Here is a 24,742-nt window from a genome sequence, read left to right as displayed (position 1 = left end):
TTGAATAGATCATGCCACTCTCTTCTGGCCTACAAAACTTCTGCTAAAAAAAAAAAAAAAAAATCAGCTGACAGCCTTATGGGGTTTCCCTTATAGGTATCTTCTGTTTTTGTTTTTGTTTTCTCTTGCTGCTTTTATTTTTAAGATTTTATTTATTTATTCATGAGAGATAGAGAGAGGGAGAGAGGGAGAGAGGGAAAGAGGGAGAGAGAAGCAGAGATACAGGCAGAGGGAGAAGCAGGCTCCATGCAGGGAGCCCGATGTGGGACTCGACCCCTGGATTCGACCCCTAGACTCCAGGATCACGCCCTGGGCCGAAGGCAGGCACTAAACCACTGAGCCACCCAGGGAATCTCCTCTCTTGCTGCTTCTAAAATTCCATCACTACTTTTTGCAGTTTAAATTACTATGTCTCTTGGTGTGTAATTCCTTGGGTTGGTTTTATTGTGGGCTCTGGATATGTTTTCTGTTTCTTTCCCCAGATTCAGGAAATTTTCAGCTATAATTTATTTAAATAAATTTTGCACTCTCTTTTCTCTTTTTTATCTTCTGGGATTTCTGTAATCTAAATGTTATTACACTTGGTGGTGTTGCTGGATTCCCTTCATCTTTTTTCATTTTTTCATTTATTTTTTCTCCTGTTTAGCTTGAGTTCTTTCCATTATTCTGTCTTCTAGGTCAGTGATCCATTATTTTCCTTCCTCTAGTCTACTACTTATTTCCTCTAGTGTATTTTTTTTTAAGATTTTATTTATTTATTCATGAGAAACAGAGAGAGAGAGAGAGGCGGAGAAGCAGGCTCCATGCAGGGGGCCTGATGCAGGACTCGATCCTAGGACTCCAGGATCATGCCCTGGGCCAAAGGTGGCACTCAGCTGCTGAGCCACCCAGGCTGCCCCCTCTAGTGTATTTTTAATTTCATTTATTTATTCATATCATTGGGTTCTTTTAGATTTTATTTATTTATTCATGAGAGACAAAGAAAGAAAGGCAGAGACACAGGCAGAGGGAGAAGCAGGCTCCCTGTGGGGAACTTGATGTGGGACTCGATCTCAGGACCCCAGGATCATGACCTGAACCAAAAGCAGACATTCAACCACTGAGCCACCCAGGTGCCCCTTACTGGTTCTTTTTTATGTTTTACATCTCTTTGTTGAAGGTGTCACTGAGACCCTCTACTCTTTCTTTAAGTTGAGGGAGTATCTTTATAACTATTACTTAAAGTTCTCTATGAGGCATGTTATCTTCATTTTTGTTTGGCTTTCTTGCTGAGATCTTGTTCTTTTCTTTCATTTGGGACATATTCCTCTGTCTTATTTTGTCTAAATCACTCTGAGTGTTTCTGTGTGTTAGGAAATTCAGCTACATCTCCTCTTCTTGAAAGTAGTAGCTTTATGAGAAGAGGTCCTATAGGGCCTTGCAGTACAATGTCCCCCATTCACCAGAACCTGACACTTCAGAGGTGCATCCTATGTGTTTTGCCTACACTCTACCACTGTGTTTGAGCCACACCTGCCTTCATCTCAGTCAGCTCTGTGGTTCTCTTTTCCTATTGTGGGCAGTGGTTGGTCCTTCTATTAAGGGGCCAGGCTGGGGCCACCTTGAGCTTGAGCTGGATCAGACTGGGCCACAGTAGCATGTGCCATCCCCAGAGCTTTCATTGGTGGGCACAGCTGTATTCAGAGCAGATGTCTGCCCCCAGCCCACTGCTGTGACTACACTGCTGTGGCTACACTTGAACTGTTTTTGTTTTGTTTTTCTTTTCTTTTTTCCCCTCTCCACCGTGCAGGAATCACTTTGAAATGATGCTAGTGCCTATATGGGTTGCTTGCACACTGCTATGCTTGGTGCAGCTTTGGATGGACTCTAGCCAAGGGCATGTTGAATGGGGTAGGTCCACAAGAGAACACAGTGGTTGTGGTTCCGTGTTAGCAAGGTTTGCACAAGTCCACTGTAGGAGGAGACTTGTAGCTACTTTGGAAAACTTCTGCCAAAGCCAGGCTGGAGGAAGCAGGTCTGTAGGAAAACACAGAGGCAGGCTGAGTGGTGTTAGAACATTTGCACTGGTCTTCTGTGGGAAAAGACCTCCTGTGGCTGCTTTGGAAAATTGTTGAGGCATGGTTTGAAAGGGTGGCATTAGGGCCACTAGGTAGGTTGCACCGGTTCCTGCAGGTATCCCTGTATCTAGGCTGGGGGATGGTATAAGGAAATTGTGCCATCTCTTTTGTTCTTGGAGTAGTTTCCCAAAAATCCATGCTCCTCCGCATATGTTCTGTGATTAGAACATAAATGTTCCCATAAATCCTAGGTGTTTTTCAAACTGCTGCTTCTATACTATATCTTAGGGGAGCTGTTACACTGTCACTTTAAGGGTGGGGACTCAGTTTCCTATAGCCTTCTGATTCTCCCACAGCTAAACTGGCTGATTTTTAAAGTTTCAGGTGTTAAGCCCCAGTGATTATCAAAACTCATGAAACCAAATTTTCAAAACCAAATGTTTTGGGCCTCTGTTTTTCCAGTGTGGTTCCCCTATGCCTGGAGTATCTAGTGTGCCACTCTCCACACATGTGACATCCTTCCTCAAAATATACATTTGTGGGTCAGTTTGGCTCCCAGCCAGATCTCTGCCCTTGCTATTCTTCAAAATGGTCTCTTCTCTATATTTAGTTGTGCAGAGTCTGTTCTGTCAGTCTTTGGTCATTTTCTGGGTTATTTATACTTATATGAGTATTACCTATTTGCATCCATGGGATGATAAAAACTTAGGATCCTTCTTCTCTGCCAGCTTAACTGGAAGTTTCTCCCATTATTTTTTTCCAAGATACTTTCCACTGGAATTTAATAGGCACATTCAAACACCTACAGTTTGCCTAAAATTATAATTTGCTTAGATATTGTTGGAGTTCTAATCTGATGCCAGTGAAATGGAACTTCAAAATCTAAAGGAGACGAAATAACCCAGAAGGAAAAAGTGTCCCCCGTATCTATATGACATCAGTGTGTACACATGTGAAAACTGGCATGTAGATTCAAAAATAACTAAGGAATGAAAAAGAACACATCTTATGAATGACAAGAGTAAAAAAAATCAGTTTCAGAGACATCAAAACGATCAAATTTTCCTACATTTTTACTTTAAAAACATAAGGAAAATTTTCCCTTCCTCCCTCTTCCCTTAATGCATTTTTCATCTTATACTCCACATATGAGTGAAATAATTTGGTATTTATCTTTCTCAGTCTGACTTATTTCACTTAGTATTATACCCTCTAGGTATACCCATGTTGCTGCAAACAGCAAATCTTAATTTTTTTTGGCTAACAACTATATATATATGCATAAATATAATTTATATACATAAAATTTTTATATATATAATTTATATATATATACATATATATATATATAAAATACACACACACACACACACACACGTACTAAATCTATTCATCTATGATGGACACTTAGATTTCTTCCATGTCTTGGCTATTTTAAATAACACTGCAATAAACTTAATGGTTCATTTATTTTTTTAAAAGAGTATTTTTGTATTATTTGGGAAAATTCCAAGTAAGGGAATTACTGAACATAAGATTTTTAATTTTTTGAGAGAACTTCATTCTGTTTTATATAGTAGCTGTACCAATTTACATTCCCACCAGCAGTGCACAAGGGTACCTTTTTCTCCACATTTGGCCGATTCTTGTTATTTCTTGTGTTTTTGATTCCAGACCTTCTGACAGAAGCAATGTGATATCTTATTGTGGTTGATTTGCATTTCAATGATGATTTGTTGACGTTGAGCATCTTTTCATGTGTCTGTCAGCCATCTGGATGTCTCCTTTGGAAAAATGTCATGACTTGACAGTAAGGATCTGAATAGTCAGGTCCTCTGCCCATTTTCAACCAGACTGTTTTTTGAGTATTGTTATATAAGGCTTTTATATATTTTGGATATTAATTCCTTATCATTTGCAAATATCTTCTCCCATTACTTAGGTTGCTTTTTTGTTTTGCTAATGGTTTCCTTCATTCGGCAAAGGCTATTTTTTATTAAGCTTTTTTATTTTGGTGTAGTCCCAATAGTTAATTTTGCTTTTATTTCCCTTGTCTGAGATTTACCTAAAAGAATGTCACTAAGTCCAATGCAAGAAATTACTGCTTATGTTTTCCTCAGGGTTTTACATTTTCAAATCTCACACTTAGATCTTCAATCCACTTTGAGTTTATTTTTGTGTATGGTGTGTATGGTGTTGAGTTTATTTTTGTGTATGGTCAAGTTTCACTCTTTTGTATGAAACTAGTTTTCCCAGAACCATTTATTGAAGAGACTGTCTTTTCTCCATTGTGTATTCTTGCCTTCTTTTTCATAAATTAATTGACCATATAAGCATGGGCTTCTTTCCGGCCTATTTTGTTCTATGTATTTTTGTGGCAGTACCATACTCTTTTGAACACTACTTTTTTTGCAGTACATCTTGAAATCCAGGATTTTACCTTTAAGCATTGTTCTTTTTTAAGACCGCTTTGGCCATTCAGGGTCTCTTGTGGTTTCATATAAATTTTACTATTATTTCTTCTAGTTCTGTGAGGGGGCATTCTCTCACTCCTTTTTCTTTTCTTTTCTTTTTTTTTAAAGATTTTATTTGAGAGAGAGAGTGTGCAAGCAGGGTGGAGAGCAGAGGGAGAGGGACAAGCAGACTCTGGGTGTTGAGCACAGAGCCCAGTGCAGAGCTGGATCCTATGACCCTGAGATCATGACCTGAGCCAAAACCAAGAGACAGACACTCAAATGACTAAGCCACCCAGGCACCCTGAAAGGAAGGCATTATTATGGACCTTCTTGAAAACTTTAAGCTTTTTATATTTATGGAAGTATTTTTTAATGAAGAAATTGCCATTAAACATTTAAATTTTCAAATTAAAAAAGGGAAAATACAACTATATGCTGAAAAAGCATTGCTTGTAACACAGTTTCAGTGCACACAGATTTAAAAGCTATTTTTAAATCTGATTTTGTGGTATGTATTATGAACTTGATAGAAGATTCAACCAAACATAAATAAAAATAATTTGTATCCTGTTAGTTTTGATAAAAAGTTATGAATTTATAAGCTTTCACACTCACATGGAAACACATACTATGCCAGAAAAAAAAATCTATTTACTGCTTAAAAACAAACCTGGTTTCCCTTTGAAGTATAAGCTAGTCCCCATTTCTGAATGTTCTGAAAGCCAACTATAAAGAAAATACTCCCTATGTTTTAGGTTTCATTATGATATTCCTAAATAAAGCAAAGTTAACTATATCATAGTAGTATTGCAGGTATATCCAATGACATTATTAACCTGGTTTCAAATCTATGCACTTGAAGGATCATCGAGATGTAGTGACAAATATACTGATTTATGTAAATCTAGTAATTTTACTATTTCCATCAATATTGAAAAAAATCTGTTCACTAGTGAAAAAAGTACTAGCTTTTAGCTTTGAGACAAATGATCAATAAAGTAATATTGGATTGGACACTACTATAAATCAAATCAATACTGAAAATAAGAAAGGGACATGTGAAAACTAAGTTCTCACCTTAGAGATAAAATCAAACGGTGCTAAATATTTTTTAAGATCATCTTATACAATTATGAAAATAATAAAATTTAATTTTGTTTTTGCTCTGGTTTAATATTTTTGGTTTCTTATCAAAGTTATCCACATTGCTTGTATTATTAGCTATTGACATTAATCATTTTATTCCATTATAATGTTGCTAAAATAAGTTCCAACTTTTTTTCTTAATTTAGCTATCACATTTTATCTCATTTTCAGATGTGGACAAGGATGGAAAGGAAATCAATGCCACATCCAGGTTAACCCTTCCGCTACAGATTTCATGAACACTCAGAATAGTAGGTGACATTGTGACTAAATAATTGCTCGATTTTGGAGTTTTTAATGTTTTTCACTGCATATTTATCTTTTTAATTGGTTTGAAATTCCAGATATATGGACTCTCCTGGGCATTGGATTAGCTTTCCTGATGACTCATATTATAGTCACAGCCGAGTGTTTTCTTGCAAATAGAAAAGTACCAGTCAGGTAAGTGATGCCTTTGATTGCTGAATAAAATATACCGTGGCAGAGCAATTTTCTGAAACACTTCATTTGCTCTATTTTTCTTTCACTCCATTTACATGCAGGTAACTTTAGTGTGTCTATGCTTTATGGATTTCTTTCTTTCTGGGCAGAACATAGAAGCTACTTAACAATAATCATTCTTTTTTCAGTAAAAAGCCTTAAGTTTACTTTTCACATATGTTAAAAGCAGTTTTGATGACAACAAGAAAGGGAATGCCGCATTCTCTAGAGGTTGGTTAAAAGACATGAAGGGATGAGTGAGTGTGTCACACTGGTTGGTGATGCCTGGGGGACGGCAGCAGAACTGCAAAAGAGATGCTTTCTTGGCCCTCTGAGTATGCTCTAAACATCAGTATTTCAAGCCTAGACTCCCAGGTTCTAGGTAATACACAGAACAGAGATCAGAAGCTGCTGAACCTAAAGAACTCATGCAAAACTAAGAAGAACCCAATTACTGGAAGGAGAGAGCCTGTAAAGACAGCAGAGTAGGAAGATCCCAAGCTCACCTCCTCCCATGGATATACCTAGATAATAGCCACATCAGTACAACTAACCCAGAAAATGACCCAAAGACTGACAGAACAGGCTCCATTCAGTTAAGTCCAGAGCAGTGGCCACATCAAAAATGGTAGGAGGGACAGAGAAATAGTCAAGAACCAAACTCCTACAAGATTAACCACAAACAGGAGGATACCACAATCATGAAGAAGAGGAACAGACCCCACACCAAGCACTCCAAACATGGGGGGCCTGCACTGGAAAGACAAACTGTGTAACGTTTGTTACACACTGAAAAACAGTGGGGCTTAACTTTCAGAGTTTTTATAACCAGCAGAGCTTAAACCTGTGTACTTTAAAAATCGGTAGGCTTTACTCTGGAAGAGCTGGAAGGCAATAGGAAACTGAGTCCCCACCCTTAAAGATAGAACATAACAATCAATGCTGCTAAGATACAGCAAAGCATAAGCAGTCTGAAAATTATCTGGGGTAGGCATACAGTAGATTTATTTTTTTATTTTATTTTATATTTTATTTTATTTATTTTATTTATATTTTATTTTATTTTATTTTATTTTATTTTATTTTATTTTATTTTATTTTATTTTTTATTTATGAAAGAGAGAGAGACAGACAGAAACACAGGCAGAGAGAGAAGCAGGCTCCATGCAGGGAGCCCGATGTGGGACTCGATTCTGGTCTCTAGGACCACACCCTGAGCTGAAGGTGGTGCTAAATCACTGAGCCCCCCAGGCTGCCCTAGATTTCTTTACTTATCTCAGAATGTATTCTGCAAGGGCAAGGATCTTTAGGAGACTTATCCAAGAACATAAGAGCTGGCAGGTGACAGTTTCCCTGCTGCCAGCTTAGACAATCAGGCATCTTTAAGAATGAGCATGAATACTTTTTACCTAGCCTGCTGACACTGTATATCCTGCCCCAGCATTCTCCTGTGGATCCTCCCCCATCATAACCACCCAACCAGGCAGGAATCATTCCAAAGCAGCAACTGGCAAATCTCATTCTACAAGTAGCCCTGCTAGGAACCAGTATCATTCCCCACCTACTTTTCTAACAGCACACGCCCTGCATTCTACTGCAGACTCATCCCATCCAACCTGCTCCACTGGGGAGGAGTCCCTCCGTAGCAGCTTCTGACAAGTATCATCCTGCAATCAACTACAATAGTGAAAAGCACCATTCCAAAGTAACTGCTACCCTGGGGAGAGGGGAAAATAATCATACACACCAGTTCCACTGCAGCTCCCAGCAGGGGACTACAGACAGACATCCCATCAGATTGCCAATACCACTCACCAACAACAAAAAAACTCACAGGGAGCTGCACAAGGAAAAAGCCCTGTAGTCCAGGGCTGTAGTTCAACCTCAACAGACTGGAGGCAGACATTTGGTCTCATGAAAGACCCCATTCACCAATGAAAACCTCTCAGGGAAAATACAGGGAGAACATCCTACAATTTGGTGCTACCAGAGCCCCAGAAAATGGGCTGATGGCAGGCATCTGGTCTGAACCAACTTAAAGCCCAAGGCAACCACAGATTAGCCTCTTAATAGCACAAGGACCAAATCCTACCCAGAACAGAGAAAGGGGGCCACTGTAGCCTATTGGACAGAATGCACAACACTGGGGCGCATGCAATAAGTAAAGGAAACCAACTATGCAGCTACTATCTCTGGTGAATAGGGAGCAGTGTTCTATAAGGCACCACAGGATTCTTTAAGATTTTATTTATTTATTCATGAGAGACACAGAGAAACAGAGACAGAGGCAGAGAGAGGAGAAGAAGGCTCCATGCAGGGAGCCCAATGCGGGACTCAATCCTGGGACCCCGGGATCACACCCTGAGCTGAAGATAGGTGCTCAACCACTGAGCCACCCAGGCATCCCAGGACTCTTCTTTGTAAGGCCACTAATTTTAAATCAGAAGACACAACTGACTTTTCTACTCTATAGTACTAAACACAGAGACTTAAACAGAATGAGGAGATAGAGGAATGGATCACAAATGAGGAACAGGACAAAAATCACAGAAAAAGAGCTAAAGAAAAAGGAGATAAGCAATAATCCCTAATAGAGAACTCAAAGTAACAATCATAAAGAACTTACTGGACTAGAGAAAAGAGTGGAGGATCTCAGTGAGACATTCAACAAAGAGACAGAAAACATAACAAGTTAGAAATACACTAGATGAAATGAACAGTATATTAGAGGAAGTAGAAGAACAGATCAGTGACCTGGAGGACATAATAATGGAAAACAACCAGTGGGACAGCAAAAAGAAAAACAATAATAAAATTGAGAATAGGTTAAAGGAACTCAGCAACATCATCAAGTGTAACAATATTCACATTTTGGGAATCCCAGAAGAAGAAAGAGAAAAGGAGGCAGAAAATTTATTTGAAGAAATAATAGATGAAAATTTCCTTAATCTGGGGAAGAAAGCAGAAATCGAGATCCAAGAGGCAGAGAGAGCCCCCAACAAAAATAAACCCAAGGAGGTTCACACCAATACACATAATAATTAAAATGGCAAAAAGTAGTGATAAAAAGAAAATATAAAAACAACAAGAGAACAGAAGACAGGTACCTGTAAGGGAAACCTTAAAAGCTTATTAACTACTTTTTTAGCAGAAACTTCGCAGGCCAGAAGAAAATGGCATAATCTATTCAAAATGCTGAAAGGAAAAAAACTACAACCAAGAATACTCTATCCAACAAGACTACCATTCACAATACAAGGACAAAGAGTTTCCAAACATGTTAAAAGTGTTCATCACCACTAGATCAGTCACACAAGAAATGTTCAAATAGACTCTGGAAAGAAGGCCATAAATGGAAGATAAATTTGAAAAGAGAGTTTTCATAAGCAAAACAAACAAAATAAAAAGTAGCAGATTTGGGGCACTGGCTGACTCAATCAAAAAAGCAAACAACTTTTGACCTCTGGGTTGTGAGTTCAAGCCCCAAGTTGCGTGTAGAGAATAAACAAACAAACAAAAAAACTTTAAAACAAACATGCATACATATACACATACTAGATTAATCACCTATAACACAAATACAGCGGTTAAAACATAAAAGCAGTAAGATCAATTAATGAATATCAGTCAAGAAATTCAAAAATAAAAGGATGTAAAGTATGATATTATATACATAAAAGATGGAGGGAGGTTAAAGATTTTGTGCTTTTAGAATGGGTTCCAATTTTTTTGAATGATTTAATTTATTCATGAGAGGCACAGAGACAGAGGCAGAGAGAGAAGCAGGCTCCCTGAGAGGAACCTGATACCCCACAACCCTGGGGTCACACCCTGAGCCAAAGGCAGACATTCAGCGGCTGAGCCACTCATGCATCCCTAGAATAGGTTCCAATTTAAGCAACCATTAACTAATATAAATTTCTATATGCATAGGATATTATACATCAACCCAGTGCTGACCACAAATCAAAAACCTGCAACAGACATGCAAAAAAACAAGAGAAAGGAATCCAAATATATCACTAAAGAAAGCCAGCAAACCACAGGGGAAGAGAGCAGGAAAACAAAGGGAAGAACTACCCAAACAACCATAAAACAAGTAACAAAATGTTAATAAGTGCATACCTATTGCTAATCACTTTGAATGTAAATGAAATAAAACCTCTAATCAAAAGACATACTCCAGGGCAGTCCAGGTAGCTCAGCAGTTTAGCGCCTCCAGGGTGTGATCCTGGGGACCCGGGATCCAGTCCCATGTCGGGCTCCCTGCATGAAGCCTGCTTCTCCCTCTGCCTGTGTCTCTGCGTCTCTCATGAGTGAATGAATGAATGAATGAATGAATAAATAAATAAATAAATAAAATCTTCAAAAGACATAGTGTAATCATAGACATCCATTATAACTGAATGGATAAAATACGAAGACCTATGTATATGCTGCCTACGAGAGATAAACTTCACATCTAAAGACACATGCAGGTTGAAAGCGAAGGGATAGAAAAACATTTGCCTTGCAAATGGAAGTAAAAAGAAAGCTGGGTAACAGTACTTAATATCAGATAAAATAGACCTTAAATGAAGACTATAACAAGAAACACAGACACCACCCAATGATAAAGGAACAATTCAGCAAGAGACTATAACAGTTGTAAATATTTACACACCCAACACGGAAGCACCTAATACATTAAAAAAGGGGGAAAAAAAAGAACTATTAAGAGGCATTAAAATTGAAACTGACAGCAATATTGCAGGAGGACTCCTGCAATAGCAGGAGACTTTAACATCTCACTTACATCAATGGATAAAGTACCCAGGCAGAAAATTAAAAAGGAAACAATGGCTTTGAATGACACATTGGAATAGATGGATCTAATAACTATATTCAGATAGTCTCATACAAAAATAACAGAATACACATTGTGTTCAAGGACGCACAGGAAATTCTCCAGAACAGATCATTGTCAGGACACAAATCAAGTCTCAGCAAATTCAAAAGGACTGAAATCATATCAAGCATTTTCTCTGGCCACAAAAGTATGAATGTACAAATCAATCACATGAGAAAATCTGGAAATAACACAAATACATGGAGGGTAAATAACATGCTACTAAACAGCAAATGAGTCCAAAAATCTTTGGGATTCAGCAAAAGCTGTTCTAAAAGGGAAGTTTATAGCAATACATGAAGAAAAATCTCAAATAAGCAACCTAATATTATACCTAAAGGAGCAAGAAAAAGAAAAAGCCCAAGGCCAATAGGAGGAACAAAATAATAAAGACTAGAAATAAGTGGATCTAGAGGGTATAAAGCTAAGTGACAGAAATCTATCAGAGAAAGACAAATACCATATGATTTCACTCATATGTAGAATTTTTTAAACAAAACAAAGAAAAAAGAGACCAAAAAATCAGACTCATACATAGAGAACTGATGGGTAAGTGGGAAGGTGGGTGGGGAATGGGTGAAATTGATAAAGGGGATTAAGAGTACACTTCATGAGCAATGCGAAATGTGTAGAATTTTTTTAATCATATTGTATACCTGAAATCTAATATAACACTGTATATTTTTTCATATTTGGATTAAAAACCAAAACCAAAACAATATGTAAGAGCTTCACTTTACATTGCCATTCAGGATCCAGGGAGCTTCCTGCCCAATATACATCTTCTTATCACCCTATGGGATACAGGTCACGCCACTAACAAAAGTGATTGACTTTTCCACAAACTGAGCAAGATAAGGGCTAAGAATAAGATTTAATATTTTAAGAAATTAAAGAAATGCATCATCCCTTGCATGCCAGAATTTGTGATCAAAGATTTAGAGCTGCACCAGTATCAATGTGTCAGAGATATCCAGTAGGATAACTGCATTTTCTTTGGTGCCAATTTTTTATACTTTATGAATTCTTCTCAGATCTCTAGCCTGCAATCATGGTAATTAGGAGACACCAATCTTGATATCATCAATTAAAGCAGTTCTTATAGAACTATTGTGTTCATCAGAAAAAAAAAATGACATCTTCTACCTATTATTATCAAGAAGATCTTACTCATCTAATTAATTTTTTAATTATTTCTTATATGCCTAAAATATCCAGACAAGTGGATATACACATGAATGAGAAGCTGTCTGGACTTAAAGGAGTTTGTAACTTAGTGAGAAAGATACACACAAAGCTTGTGTGCTAGAATGCACACATGTATTAGGATTCTCTAGAAAAACAGAAATTATTAGATATTGTATAATTTCTCTTTGTCTATGTGTATATTTGTATCTTTAAATATCTAAATATATTAACACATATAATATAGAATATTGACAAATTACATATTAACACGTTTGATATATCTTAAGATATTGCATTATCATACTCATTCTATTATTGTTTTATCATACTTACACAAATTACACATAATATTAATGAAATCATTTTAATAATTTAAAATAGTAATATACTGAAATACAGATTTACTTTATTTTTTATTTATTTTTATTTATTTATTTATTTATTTATTTTCAGATTTACTTTAAAGAACTGGCTCAGATAATGGTGGGGGCTGGCAAACATCAAACTTGGGAGGGCAGGCTGCTAAGCTGGAAATTCAACTCAATTCAGAGTTCATGGTGCTGGGTTGAGTCTAAAATCCACCAGGCAAGTGTACTGGGCTAAAAACAAAGGCAAGATTTCTATATTGTATGGCTGGAGCAGAATTCCTTCTTCCTCTGGAAACCTCAGTCTTTGTCCTTAAAGCCTCTAAATGATTGAACAAGGCTCCACATTATGGAGGGAATCTGCCTTACTTAAACCTGACTGATTGTAAATGTTAATAATACCTTAAAAACCTTCAAGTTAACATCTAGACTAGTGTTGGGTAAACAGGTATTATAGCCCAGCCAAGATCACACATAAAATTAATCATCACAATATGTGAACAAGTTGTCATATTAACACAACCAGTGAGAATAAACAAAAAGAACCCTCAATTTCACTTCTGCAAATACATGTTGGACAGTCTATACCACAGGGACTATGGAGAGATCTCTCAGGCAAATGCTGTTGGTATTACACCATAGCCTGGCAGCCACTTCTCCTTTTTCTCTCTCACTTCTGTCCTTCAATTTTAAAGTTCCCCTCCATATCTGCTTCCATCCCCATTCTACACATTCTCCATGGGAGAGGTCATTCATCTCCAAGGTTTTATGCTGTCTAAATGTTAATGGCTTCAAATCATCTTTCTCTTACTGAAATTCTGCTCCAAGCTCCAGATTCATATTATTGCTTTCAATTATTTCTTCTACATAGATTTTTTTCTAGATATGTTTAGTATATTTTATTTCCATATTCTAGAACCTACCTTTGAGGTCCCAGAAATAAAGGGAAATTTCATTATTAAAGATGAAAAGCTTAGACATAATTGCTTATATCACCCTTTCTGAAAACACCAGGACTCAGGTGACAAAAACTCCTCTTGCCGAAGATTCATAAGAAATTGAGTGAAACTGGCTACATTCCTCAAATAAGAGGCTCCAAGTATCACACATTTTGAAGAGCTGTCGAAGACTACCAATAATTGGGGTTATCAGACACAACTCACTGAGGCTTACTAATGGAAGCAGAACCATTTATATTGTCATCACCCAAACTCTCATTTCTCCCATCTACCACTAGGAAAGGACTGGAAAGAAAAGAGGTAAAAGGCATTCATGGACTCATTATCTTTGGGGTAGTAAAATATTTTTGGTATGAAGTTTTACCTCTTTCCAGTGAAGGAGGGGAAGGATATGCCACCACCAGCACTACCCAACACCAATGATCAGAAGGTCCCAAGGGAATCAACAGTTCAGACTTGTGATATCCAGAAAAAAAGGTGAAAAAACTATAAAATCTGTTTCCTGATGCTCATTAGAGCCAAGTATAGACAAAGAAAAGTTCTTAGGAGTATCTGACACCTGCACCCTTTCAGACAGACAGAAAGATTATTTTCGGTTTAATGTTCTGAAAATAGTTAGTTATGGGAATATTCTGCATTCACTGGCCTTAAAAGGCCTGTGGTATAATATACCTGGGAACAATAAGAGGACAGGAGAGGGGAGGCGGGGATTATACTGTATCCCAGTTATGCATGATCCTCCAAAGGAATGGAAGAGAACCTAGAGCTTCCTTCTTCTGTCCATTTGAAGAAGCACAGAGGACATGGAGTTGTAGGGCTGTTCAGGCAGCTGCCAGTTTAGGTGAGGTGATGCCCCTCCTGGACTGGGCACTGGGGACCAGGCTGAACTGAAGGCTGACATAGTTGCCTTTCTTTTCTTTTTTTTTTATTTAATAATAGAAGGGGGCCAATGAAACTGATTTACACACATTCATATTCTCTCTCTCTCTCTCTCTCTCTCTCTCTCATCAAAATCCATAGGCTATCACCATGAAGTTCATGAGAGAAGTCCACCAAAAAAGTCAGAACTACATTTGCATTGTGCAAGTGGTGAGGGATGAGAGGAGGGGTTCCCTACTAACGCTAGCTGACTACGTATTAGGAATATTCCAGCCTTCCATTTCCTCCTCAGAAATGAGAACAGTTTCTACACCAGAGTTAAGCCTCAAGAAAAGGGGGGGGGGGCAGGGAATATTTCTAAATTAGATCATGACCCTCATCCTCTTCCTTACTCTAAGCAGTAGTTATGGTCAAATATCAAGTCTGAAATGGGGAAGGAGCAGGACACAGACTGAGGTTAGAGTCTGATATTACTTGGCACCTTTCAAGTGGATTGAATTACCTCTTAGTCATTAAAAAAACTAACTTTTAATCATTAAAAGTGATGATATAGTTATGAAATTTGCTTAAGATACGTGAACTGGACCAAGAACAAAGGATGATTAATAGAACATGTTAGAAATAAATGATTGTAAAAGAAGAAAAGTACGTAGATGTTTTTAAATTATTTTCTTGAAATAGCTCATTGAATCAGATACCCAACACTTAGTCTTTACTTCCTAGAAGAGACAAAGTCTAACACTTGAGGTTCCAGACAGTATTTCTCTCTGTGACTGTCTGATTTACATTGCTGTCCACTATAGTACCTTCTCTTCTGAATTCTAAAATCTCAAAAGGTTTTTATTCCCTATTACTGCCCAACACTAACACCCAAGCCTGTATTCTCAGTCTTGTGAATGACCTCCGAATTGCTCGCTACATATCCTGCCCCAGAGGCCACAATAATGAAGTTCTTATTTGTGGGACTGAAGAGAGGAGGCCCTCAAAGGAACAAGATAGGCCAAAACTGGAGCTGCCCCTGTTCTCTCTACCAGGGGTCTCCTGATGAGAGGATGCTCAGGGTCTCAGACATTGTTCGAAGGTATGCAGTGTAAGTAGTTTCAAGGAGACATTAAAATTTAACATACTCTCTTATGGTTGAAAAAGGTACATCTGTCCTACTGCTTCTCTCTACTCATTTCTTCTTTCATAGGTGTCCTCTTTACCTCACACCTATTCTTAATCTCATCAAAATACATTATAAGGAGAAGGGCAGAGAAATACCCTCTGGGGGTGCCAAATAGAGGCATGATCTGAGAATTCAGCAGGAAAAGAATCTTTTGCCAAGTTACTTCTCTCTCCTTCTCTCTGCCCTTTCCCACTTAGGATTTGAAATCACAATTAATTGAGATGATTGCCCTGAAACACATTTTACATTTCTATTTGAGTTGAACAATGAAGTCCGTCTTTTTCTGAAAATTAAGTTTGATTTGAGTAGAGAGCAGTACTGACTTTTTCATTTAGATTTAATGGCAGACAAATCCAATATTTGTAAGGAGCTCACATAAAATATTTCAGAAATTATATCCTTTGCAACCACTAAACTTAACAATAAAAATTTTAGATGTTAAAAATATAAAAGGAGATGCATAGTTATTTTTTTTTCTAAATTATTTTAGGGAAACTCAAATGACATTCAGAGACCACTGCACCAAGTTTAACTTTCCACCAGCCTCACCCTTCCACCCCCTACTCTTTGGAAAAGTCTCACCATTCCTCAAAACACATGGCTTCCCACACCCTCTTACTGGCAGAGCTATCCAAATCCATATATTTTTGATACTAAGCAAAAACTGGCATCCCTTCAGGTTTAGTCACTGAGCTGTCAGAATGTTGTCCTCAGGAAGACAGTTACGGCACTATTACGTAGTGTTATTACTTACTATTTCCATATTAAAGTCCTTTTCTTATGTCCCCAGTATCTAGCTCTGAATGAATAATTAGTATCTGATACATGACTACTGAAGACTCTCTATACTTTATTGATCATTATTGTTTTTGAGCATCACCAAAAACAGCTTGTCTACTGATTATATTTATGTAAAAATGCTGCACATCAAAATTTTTTTTCACATCAAATTTTAAATCTTTTGATTCATTCTGAAAATAATATTGAAATTGAAATATACAGGAATTAATATAAGCAGGAAATTTGTTATTCTCTTTAAATAAAACTGAAGACTTTTCAGATTTTGTAAAAAGAATCTGTAGCATAAGAAGCTTTTCAGCGACTTAAAGAAAATTTATTATTTTCCATTTTTTAAAAAAGGATGGAGCACTGTATGCTTCAGACAATTCTAAGCACAGAAATAAGCTTCTTAAACTTGCTTTTAGAGATCTGTTTCCTATATTTTATTATATATTCTGTGACCCTTCTTCTAGCTATTTACTACCAAATATATTAGTGAGGGGAAGAAAGCATCTCAAAGCTTAGCTTAATCAAAATGAATATTTAGTATTAAAATGTACTTTTCCCATAGCTCAAAGATAATAATGAATGAGGTTGAGAAGGGCTGGACCCAGTAGTATTCTTCATCTGCCTCTCATCTCTGCTTCTTTTTGCTTCTTTGTTTGGTGATTCTCTCTCTCTGAACATATATTTCCTCTGCTTCCATCTTTATAACAAAATGGTGCTGCCTTGTAGGTGGGTGTTAGTTACCCATAATGTCTTCAGACATGTGGAGATACTAGATTTTTCTCTTTTTGCCTAATTATTTATTCCAAAGGAAACCCTTCTGATCAGCCCACTTGGGGATCAAGATTCCATTGCTGGTCAAATCAACCAGATCAGAGAGATATGGGGTAGGATCAATATACAAACATGGCTGCAAGGACTCTTCACAAGCAAGGCACTGTATTATGGAGTTGGGAGTCATCATGATAGGTCTCCAAAAAGTATCTAGTATCCCTCTCCCCATGGTCCAAAAGCCACTAAAACTTAACTCATGACACTTTAGAGAAAGTAACAAATATGGCAGCCTTCTAGAGTTGTTTCAGTAATCAAAAGTAGATGTTATAATCAAACATATACTCAGAAATGAAGAATAAAGGATTCAAATAAATAGTGGACTATTTATTCTTACCTTACCTGAAGTTACATAATACCCATTGCTTTTGTATTTTAGATTATATCTTCTTTACCTGGGGAAAAATGGCAATAAATAACTTTTTATTATGCTGCACTGTGGCAGTTACTCCTGAAGTATTGTGTTAATTTAATAAAAGTTAAAAATAAACATATTTCTTTTAGTTATGCTAAGAAATGAAATACATCCATGTGAGGATTTTTGTTTGTTTTAGTTTGCATCTGGAAATTTCTAAATAATTTCATAGGACTGTAAATATGTGCAACAGTGGAAAGATTGCTAAGTTGGAAATTATAAGACCTGAATGTGATCTTGGGAATGCCTCATAATTCAACTCCACAAACATTTATTAAGATTTCTTATGGGCTAGTTGAGAGAGCTTGAAGATATATAAGATGATGATGATACCTTGCTTTCTTACTCATAGCATATGTTTAAATATGACTATAATAGTAAAAATGTGAACCAGAATATTCTGGGGGTAAAGTGGAAGGAAAGGATAATAAAGAGAATGACTGGTGTTCATATTTCTGATAAGAAAAAGGGGATTAAGCTCCCCAAAGCTGAGCCAGCTGCCTTTAACCTCAGGGAGATATAGGTGTTCTTGTTGTTTGAGATGCTTGAATGAGTGGCCCTGGCACCCAAATAAAGTTATTTACCCCTATAATACTATATTCTCTCAACCAGACCCTTTGCCACTAGTGTGATAATTTGGAGTTTTGGAGGCAGAAGTATAGCTACTTTTTCTACTTCGAGATCCTTGGATATCCAGGCCTAACTTGGGCCCAGCAATGAATATTTATCCTTAGCATAAACCAGAACCTCTCTTACTCTGTGTCTCAAGGAATTCAGCTGCTTTTTACAGCTACAGCATCACTAGTGAGCCTGCCCTGATCCCAGAATTGAGTACTTAGCCTTAGACAACCACCATTAGGGGCAAAAACTCAGGCTATCTCATAATGCTGGCTCTCTCCATTCGTGTGCATTTGCCCACAAGAAATACAGCTGTTAAAATGTAGGAACCTAACTCCCCAGTCTCAGTCCCTGTGTATATCAGAGCCATGCTCTGCCAATGCTGCTGAATGTCTGCTTTGCTGGAAAAGGGAAATTGAGAACAGGATTTCAAAATCCTCTCCTTAAAAAGGGTATTGGACCACACGTGATATCTCCACTTCCTCTTCTCTCTCTTCTCTATTTTAAAGAGAGGCCTATGCTGTTTATTCCCTGATACTTCCCCCCTAATCCTAGAATTGTTTTCCCAAAATGGCAAAAAAAGGCCCATAAGTATTTAGAGGATAAAGAGCAATTTTCCTAAGACAGTCACATTTCTGCTCCTCTCCCTTCCCTGTGGCCAGGGATTTCCTAAAGCTGTGTTGTTTCTCTACATCCTGGCCATACCTTTGCAAACTTTCACTTTATCAAAGATTCAATTTTCCAATTTGACTATGTCAGCTATTTCCTGCTCAGGCTTTAATTGATACAAGCCAGGAAAGTGTTTTAATCAAAAGAATGACAAGATCATATCTGTGTTTAACAAAAAAATAAAAACAAAACATGAAAATGCAGAGCATGAGAATAGATTAGAAAAGATCTAATCGTTTAGGACATAAGCCTACTCAAAAGGTTTAGATAAGAGATTATGAATTCTTGAATCTGAACAGTGGTTGAATGCCTTAATATAGGAGATGAAAAAAAACAACTAAGTTGATTTGAGATATTGTATTTAGGCAACTGCATGGTTAATACTACCACACTAACAGAGATCAAAAACCCAGGAAGAGAGACGGTTTTGGGCAATAGGAAGAAAACTATTTTGATAGTCTATATTATGTATAAAATAAGGAAGTTGAACCCAATCAATCTTTCTCAAGCTTCTATCACTTACAGGCTAATCCCACAATTTAGGGTCTATGTATTACATTTACTATCACTTTATTTATATATTCATGTTTAAATAGACTTTTTTTTTCTCTTTCTTAGCCTTCTCCTAGAAAATCATATTCATTAAAGTATGTTTTGATGTGCCATTCATGTTTTTGTTCTACCTCTAATATAAAATATAACTACAAAGTTAAGATGTTTAAGTTGCCTAAATTACTCCTTCTTATAAACCCATGCTATACCCTTCTACATGGGAAATGATAAAATATTTTAAAGTTTTCTCCCAGTTCCAAAACTGCATGATTCAAACAGAATACTGAACTTAATTCTTTAGGCCCTGAGTAGTCCCTTGGTTATAATGTAGCTGCATTACACCTTCAGATATTAGGGTGTCTTCAATCTGACTGGGCAGTAATCTGCCTTTTATATTTGCATTACAATACCCTGAGATAGTTCATGCTTATCCCCTCCCCCCAAAAAAGTTCCTAAATTACAATTCAATATTATAATAGACACTTGGCAAATCTATCTGCATGGTAGTCTTGACCAAACAACAATCTGATGATTAAAAACGGTATGTCTGGAACACACTCATAATTCCATTTGTGGATATATCTCTGAAAAGCAGGGACAGCAATGTTTTTCTTGCACCTTGCCTGACACAAACTGTGCATTTCAAAAATAACATGTAGGGCAGGTGAAAAGGCAGATGGCCGGAATCTATAAATTTGCAATCATATATGAAAATCTTTGAACTGTGATTCTATGGACTAAATATACCCAAAACATAGAATGGGTGATTCCAACTGCCATCTTTCCAGACTATAACGTTCAAGAACTTACTGGTCAAAGGAAATATAGGGCAAATTCCAGAAATGCTAAGTTTACTTCTTCTTTTACCATAGAAATAAAATATAAAAAAAGAGAAGACTTTCAAAGGCCAATCACGAAAGTGGTGTCCTCTGTGAATCTTCCCAGATCACCTTAGATAGAAGCAACCACCGCTGAGCTTCCAAAGTACATTGTTCTCAGCCTTTTCACTTTTGGTTTGATGTCTCCCATAACAGACTCTGAGCCTCTTGATGGCAGGATCTTTACTCTATTTATATTTATATTCCTAAATTCAACAAATAGCATGTAGGAATTTATCTCAATAAATATTTTATTAAATTGAATTTTCAGGCTATCTACAATAGGATACTGGGACCTAATGAACATTTTATATTCCAAAGCAATATTTTACTTGCCTTATGCTCCAGAATTTATTTATATTAGGATCCTTGCACATGACTCTAAACGTTGGGATATTATTGTTGGGTATTCCTGAAAATCTCTATCTAGCTTGACCAATTTTCATTCATTCTGTGGAGGCTGAAAGCAAATAAAGGAATACAAAATGATGCCTTACATGTATGACCCTTTTCAAACCCATTAATGGGACCAATGATGGGCTACAAAACCAATCCATAATCAGAAGCTTAAATCCTAGAATATTAATGATGAACATTAGAGGATACCAAAAACCTACAAGTATAAGCTTTCAAAATCTATGGAAGAAACTGAGCATCCAAAAACCTGGGCATTTTAGGAAATTGAATTTAATTGAATGAGTAATTGTTTTTACTCTCAATACTGTCCTCATACCAGACCATTTAATTTGATGTCCAACTTTATGACAGATTTTGCCCTGATTTCTGAAAACATTGCCTGGCATCTGACACAATCTAATCAGCCTGGCTGGTAATCTGATTAACAATTTTACTTATATTAGGGTGCCTGTGTGGCTCAGTTGGTTATGCATTAGCCTTTAGCTCAAGTCATGATCCCAGAGTCCTGGGATGGAGCAACATATCAGGCTCCCTGCTCAATGGGGACTCTGGTTCTTCCTCTCCTTTGGTCCTCCCCCTCTGCTCGTGCTCTGTCTCTTGATTTTTCTCTCTCAAATAAATAAATAAAATATTTTAAAAATTACTTATATTACATCTCTCATTCTCTTTTCTTGAGAAGGAATTTCTAAGTTAGAGTACAGATGAAATCTTTTTAAGAAAGTAATATTCATACTTTCCAGAGGAACAAAATTAGAAATTTCATATGAATACCTAAATTATTCACTATTTTTACTAAATATTAAGTCATTCTTTAAATAACTAATTCTCTGATCATTTAAGATACTGACTAAACAAAACCATTTTATATATAATGTGTGAGAAATACAAGTCTTGAATAATACAAACTTCATTGGTGTGAGTGTATATGTTGTAGTTACTAGTTACTAGCTATCCCAAGTTGTTTCAAATCTATGGTCATTGGACACAGACTCCAAATAGTTTAAGTAAAATCTATATAAAACTTAAAATGAGCACTTTACCATATAACAGCTCCATGTTCTAATTATTTGATCTGAAGACAGACATTTTGCCATATTAATAGAGTAACTATTTGGCAGAAATAATCCCCAGGATCTTTTCAGCATCTTGTCTCTGTTTAAATCTTATATAGCAAGAAAACATTATGTTACATTTATTTTCTCATAGTCAAGAAATCAGAGCTGCTCCTTGAAAGAGGTAACCTGTTTAGATGAGAAAGGGTAAGAAGGTAGTATAGGTAAGCTGGGGAAAGTTACGATTAGTAAATCATATAGCTCCACCACGGCATGCATCAAACACATTCAGCATCTTTGGAGAATGAGAATGCTAAATGTTTTTCTTCGTTAGGGGTTACTAAAGGGTGGGAAATTCGGAGGGGGGGGATGGGATGAGTTTCATAATTTTTCTTCAATAATTGCTTTGCTATCCTCCTGAGAGATTCTTTTGCTTTTGAATCATATTTCACACAACTTCTCCTTAAAATACCCTTAGCGATACACCTACAAGTTCAACAATCTATTTACTGTGTTAAAATTTCTAGCTCACTAATGAATCAAAGGACAAATGACAAAAGAATTAAAAGACCAGCTTATATTCATCTTTATAAAAAGAAACCGATGAATTATAAACTCTTAGTAATCCATTCATGTGTTTGTTAGCAAACATTTATTAAGTTCCTATTTCATGGTAGGCACCATGCTAAAGATGGGAATATAAAAATAAATAATAAGTTATACTCTGGTGAAGAAGGCATATAGAAAAGCAGAAAAGCAAAGAATACCAATTCTTCAACAAGTATATATTAAGCACATACAGACACTTAACAGCACAGCAGTGGAGAAACAGATAAAGAGTTGCTTCAGAGGTGAGAAGGATATGGTAGAGAGGTTGAAGGATTTCCTGAAGATGTGTAGCATCAGTAAAGTCTGAATTCATGGGCTGAAACCCACTAGATGAAAAGGAGGAAGAACATCACAAAAAAACAACTTGTGTAAAGGCTTGAGAATGGGATGGTTAGTGTGACTAAAATGTGGTAAATTCACTAGGAATAAGGAATGAATATTTGTAAGATATCTACATATAATGCTAATTTGTGTGATTGGGTGCTTACAATTTCTAAATATGTTTTTTTAAAAAGAGATTGTTTTAAAATAGGAAAATGCAATTTTGTTTTTTTTCAAACTTTTAAATATTATAAGCTAAATTTATTCACTGATCTAAGAGAGCTTTAACTATATATACTAATAAATCTCAAAGAGTATATTTTTAAAATTTGTAGAAACTCGTGAGTCATAATAAAATAAGTCAATTTTTTCTAAACAGATTTTCATATAGTGTTGTAAATTTTAAAGTTCCTAAAAAACATTTAGAAAGCAGCAAGTACTAGGTGATTGCTAAGGGAAATCATGAAAACTGATAATTAACTTCAACATTGCAATCAGTTTCAATCAAACAGATTATGTGTCTAAGAGAATTCAATAAGGAAATTAGAGAGAGTTTTCATATAGAGCAATTTACATGGAAAAATATTTCATTCCAATTTAAAAAGTACTATATGTCCTGATAGTAAAATGTACCAGGCACAATGGAATACAAAGAAGAGAAGTTTATCTGGCTCCAGAAGTTTATGTGGCTAGTTTATCTAGCAAAGATTCTGGCCAGTGAAGAGTGAACTTAAGAGCAAAAACGGGATTTATGAAAAAGCATAGCCTATCCAAACTGTTAAGCAGGGCAGCAAGGCTGACGAGTTGACTTTGAGAAGAAATGCTAAAAGAGGCCAATCAGGAAAAACTAGTGAGGGAAGCAGATCTTATCTTTTAGGCAAATCACTTACCAGGGTTGGAGCAGGATGGTGTGAAGCTCAAGCAGGGGAAACGCCTCCTGATAGTTTCCAAGTTGTAAAACCATCTTACCTCGCTACTCCCCACCCCAAGATTCTAATGCACAACTGAAATACAACAAAGTGCAAGAAAAGAATTTAAGATTAACTTTAGTGTCACCATCAAGAAATCCATACTATTATCGTTTTGATGTATCTTCTAAATTTTTATCAATATGCACAAACACATGAATACATGCTTGCATCTTGAAATCTGTGTTGTCTGCCAATTTTTTTTCCTTATGCTGATCATTCTCAAATATTTTACTCTCAAGGTACCTTTACATCATTAAACATTATTGAGAACCCCAAAGAAATTTTTGTGTGGTTTATAACTATCAAAATTTATATTAAAAATTAAAATTGAGAAGTTTATTAAATTATATGTATTAGTTTATTTTAAAATAATAATAAATCTGGGACACCTGGGTGGCTCACTTGTTGAGTGTCTGCCTTTGGCACAGGGCATGGTCCTGGAGTCGCAGGATCAAGTCCCACATCGGGCCTGCTTTTCCCTCTGCCTATGTCACTGCCTTTCTCTCTCTCATGAATAAATAAAATAAAATCTAAAAAAGATTTTTTAAATAAAAAAATAAAAAATCCATTACATGTTAAGAAAAAATACACATTATGAAACAAAATTATATATTTTATATTATATAATTCTGTTTCATATTTCTCAGAATATTAAAAAAGAAACTTGCATGAACAGTTGAGATTTAATCAATTTTGTTCCTTCAACAAGGTCATTTTGAAATGAAATTGACTTTTCAAAAAATTTACTGCAAATACCTGGTGGTAAAGAATGTAACATACAGCTTGGTACATACCATTGTCTTATCTCCTGCTAAGGCACTGAAAGTTTTAACCAACACCATATTTGCACTATCAGTGCAAATATCAACATAGTTTAAACGTCTGTGAAAATAAAAATTCACTGATCTAGCTTGCATTTGAATGAATCTTTTACCAATAGACCTTTATTATTATTATAATAGTTTTGAATTTGTATGCCCCCTGAAGAGGTCCCTAAGACCTCCAGCAGTCCACAGACCACACTTTGAGAAACACTG

General features: G+C 36.3%; 1 protein-coding gene across 1 annotated transcript in view; it reads left to right on the top strand.

The window, feature by feature from the left end:
- MALRD1 (MAM and LDL receptor class A domain containing 1) overlaps positions 1 to 24,742 on the top strand; it is a 759,283-nt gene that overhangs the window by 717,294 nt on the left and 17,247 nt on the right. Inside the window, 2 exon segments of the mRNA XM_077896425.1 lie at positions 5,831 to 5,910; positions 6,004 to 6,100. Coding sequence (XP_077752551.1) covers positions 5,831 to 5,910; positions 6,004 to 6,100 — 177 coding nt within the window.

This window comes from Canis aureus, chromosome 5, assembly GCF_053574225.1.
Source record: "Canis aureus isolate CA01 chromosome 5, VMU_Caureus_v.1.0, whole genome shotgun sequence".
In the NCBI taxonomy this organism is placed as follows: Eukaryota; Metazoa; Chordata; class Mammalia; order Carnivora; family Canidae; genus Canis; species Canis aureus.
The sequence above is the reverse complement of the archived record's forward strand: the minus strand, read 5'-3'. Positions and strand labels throughout refer to the sequence as shown.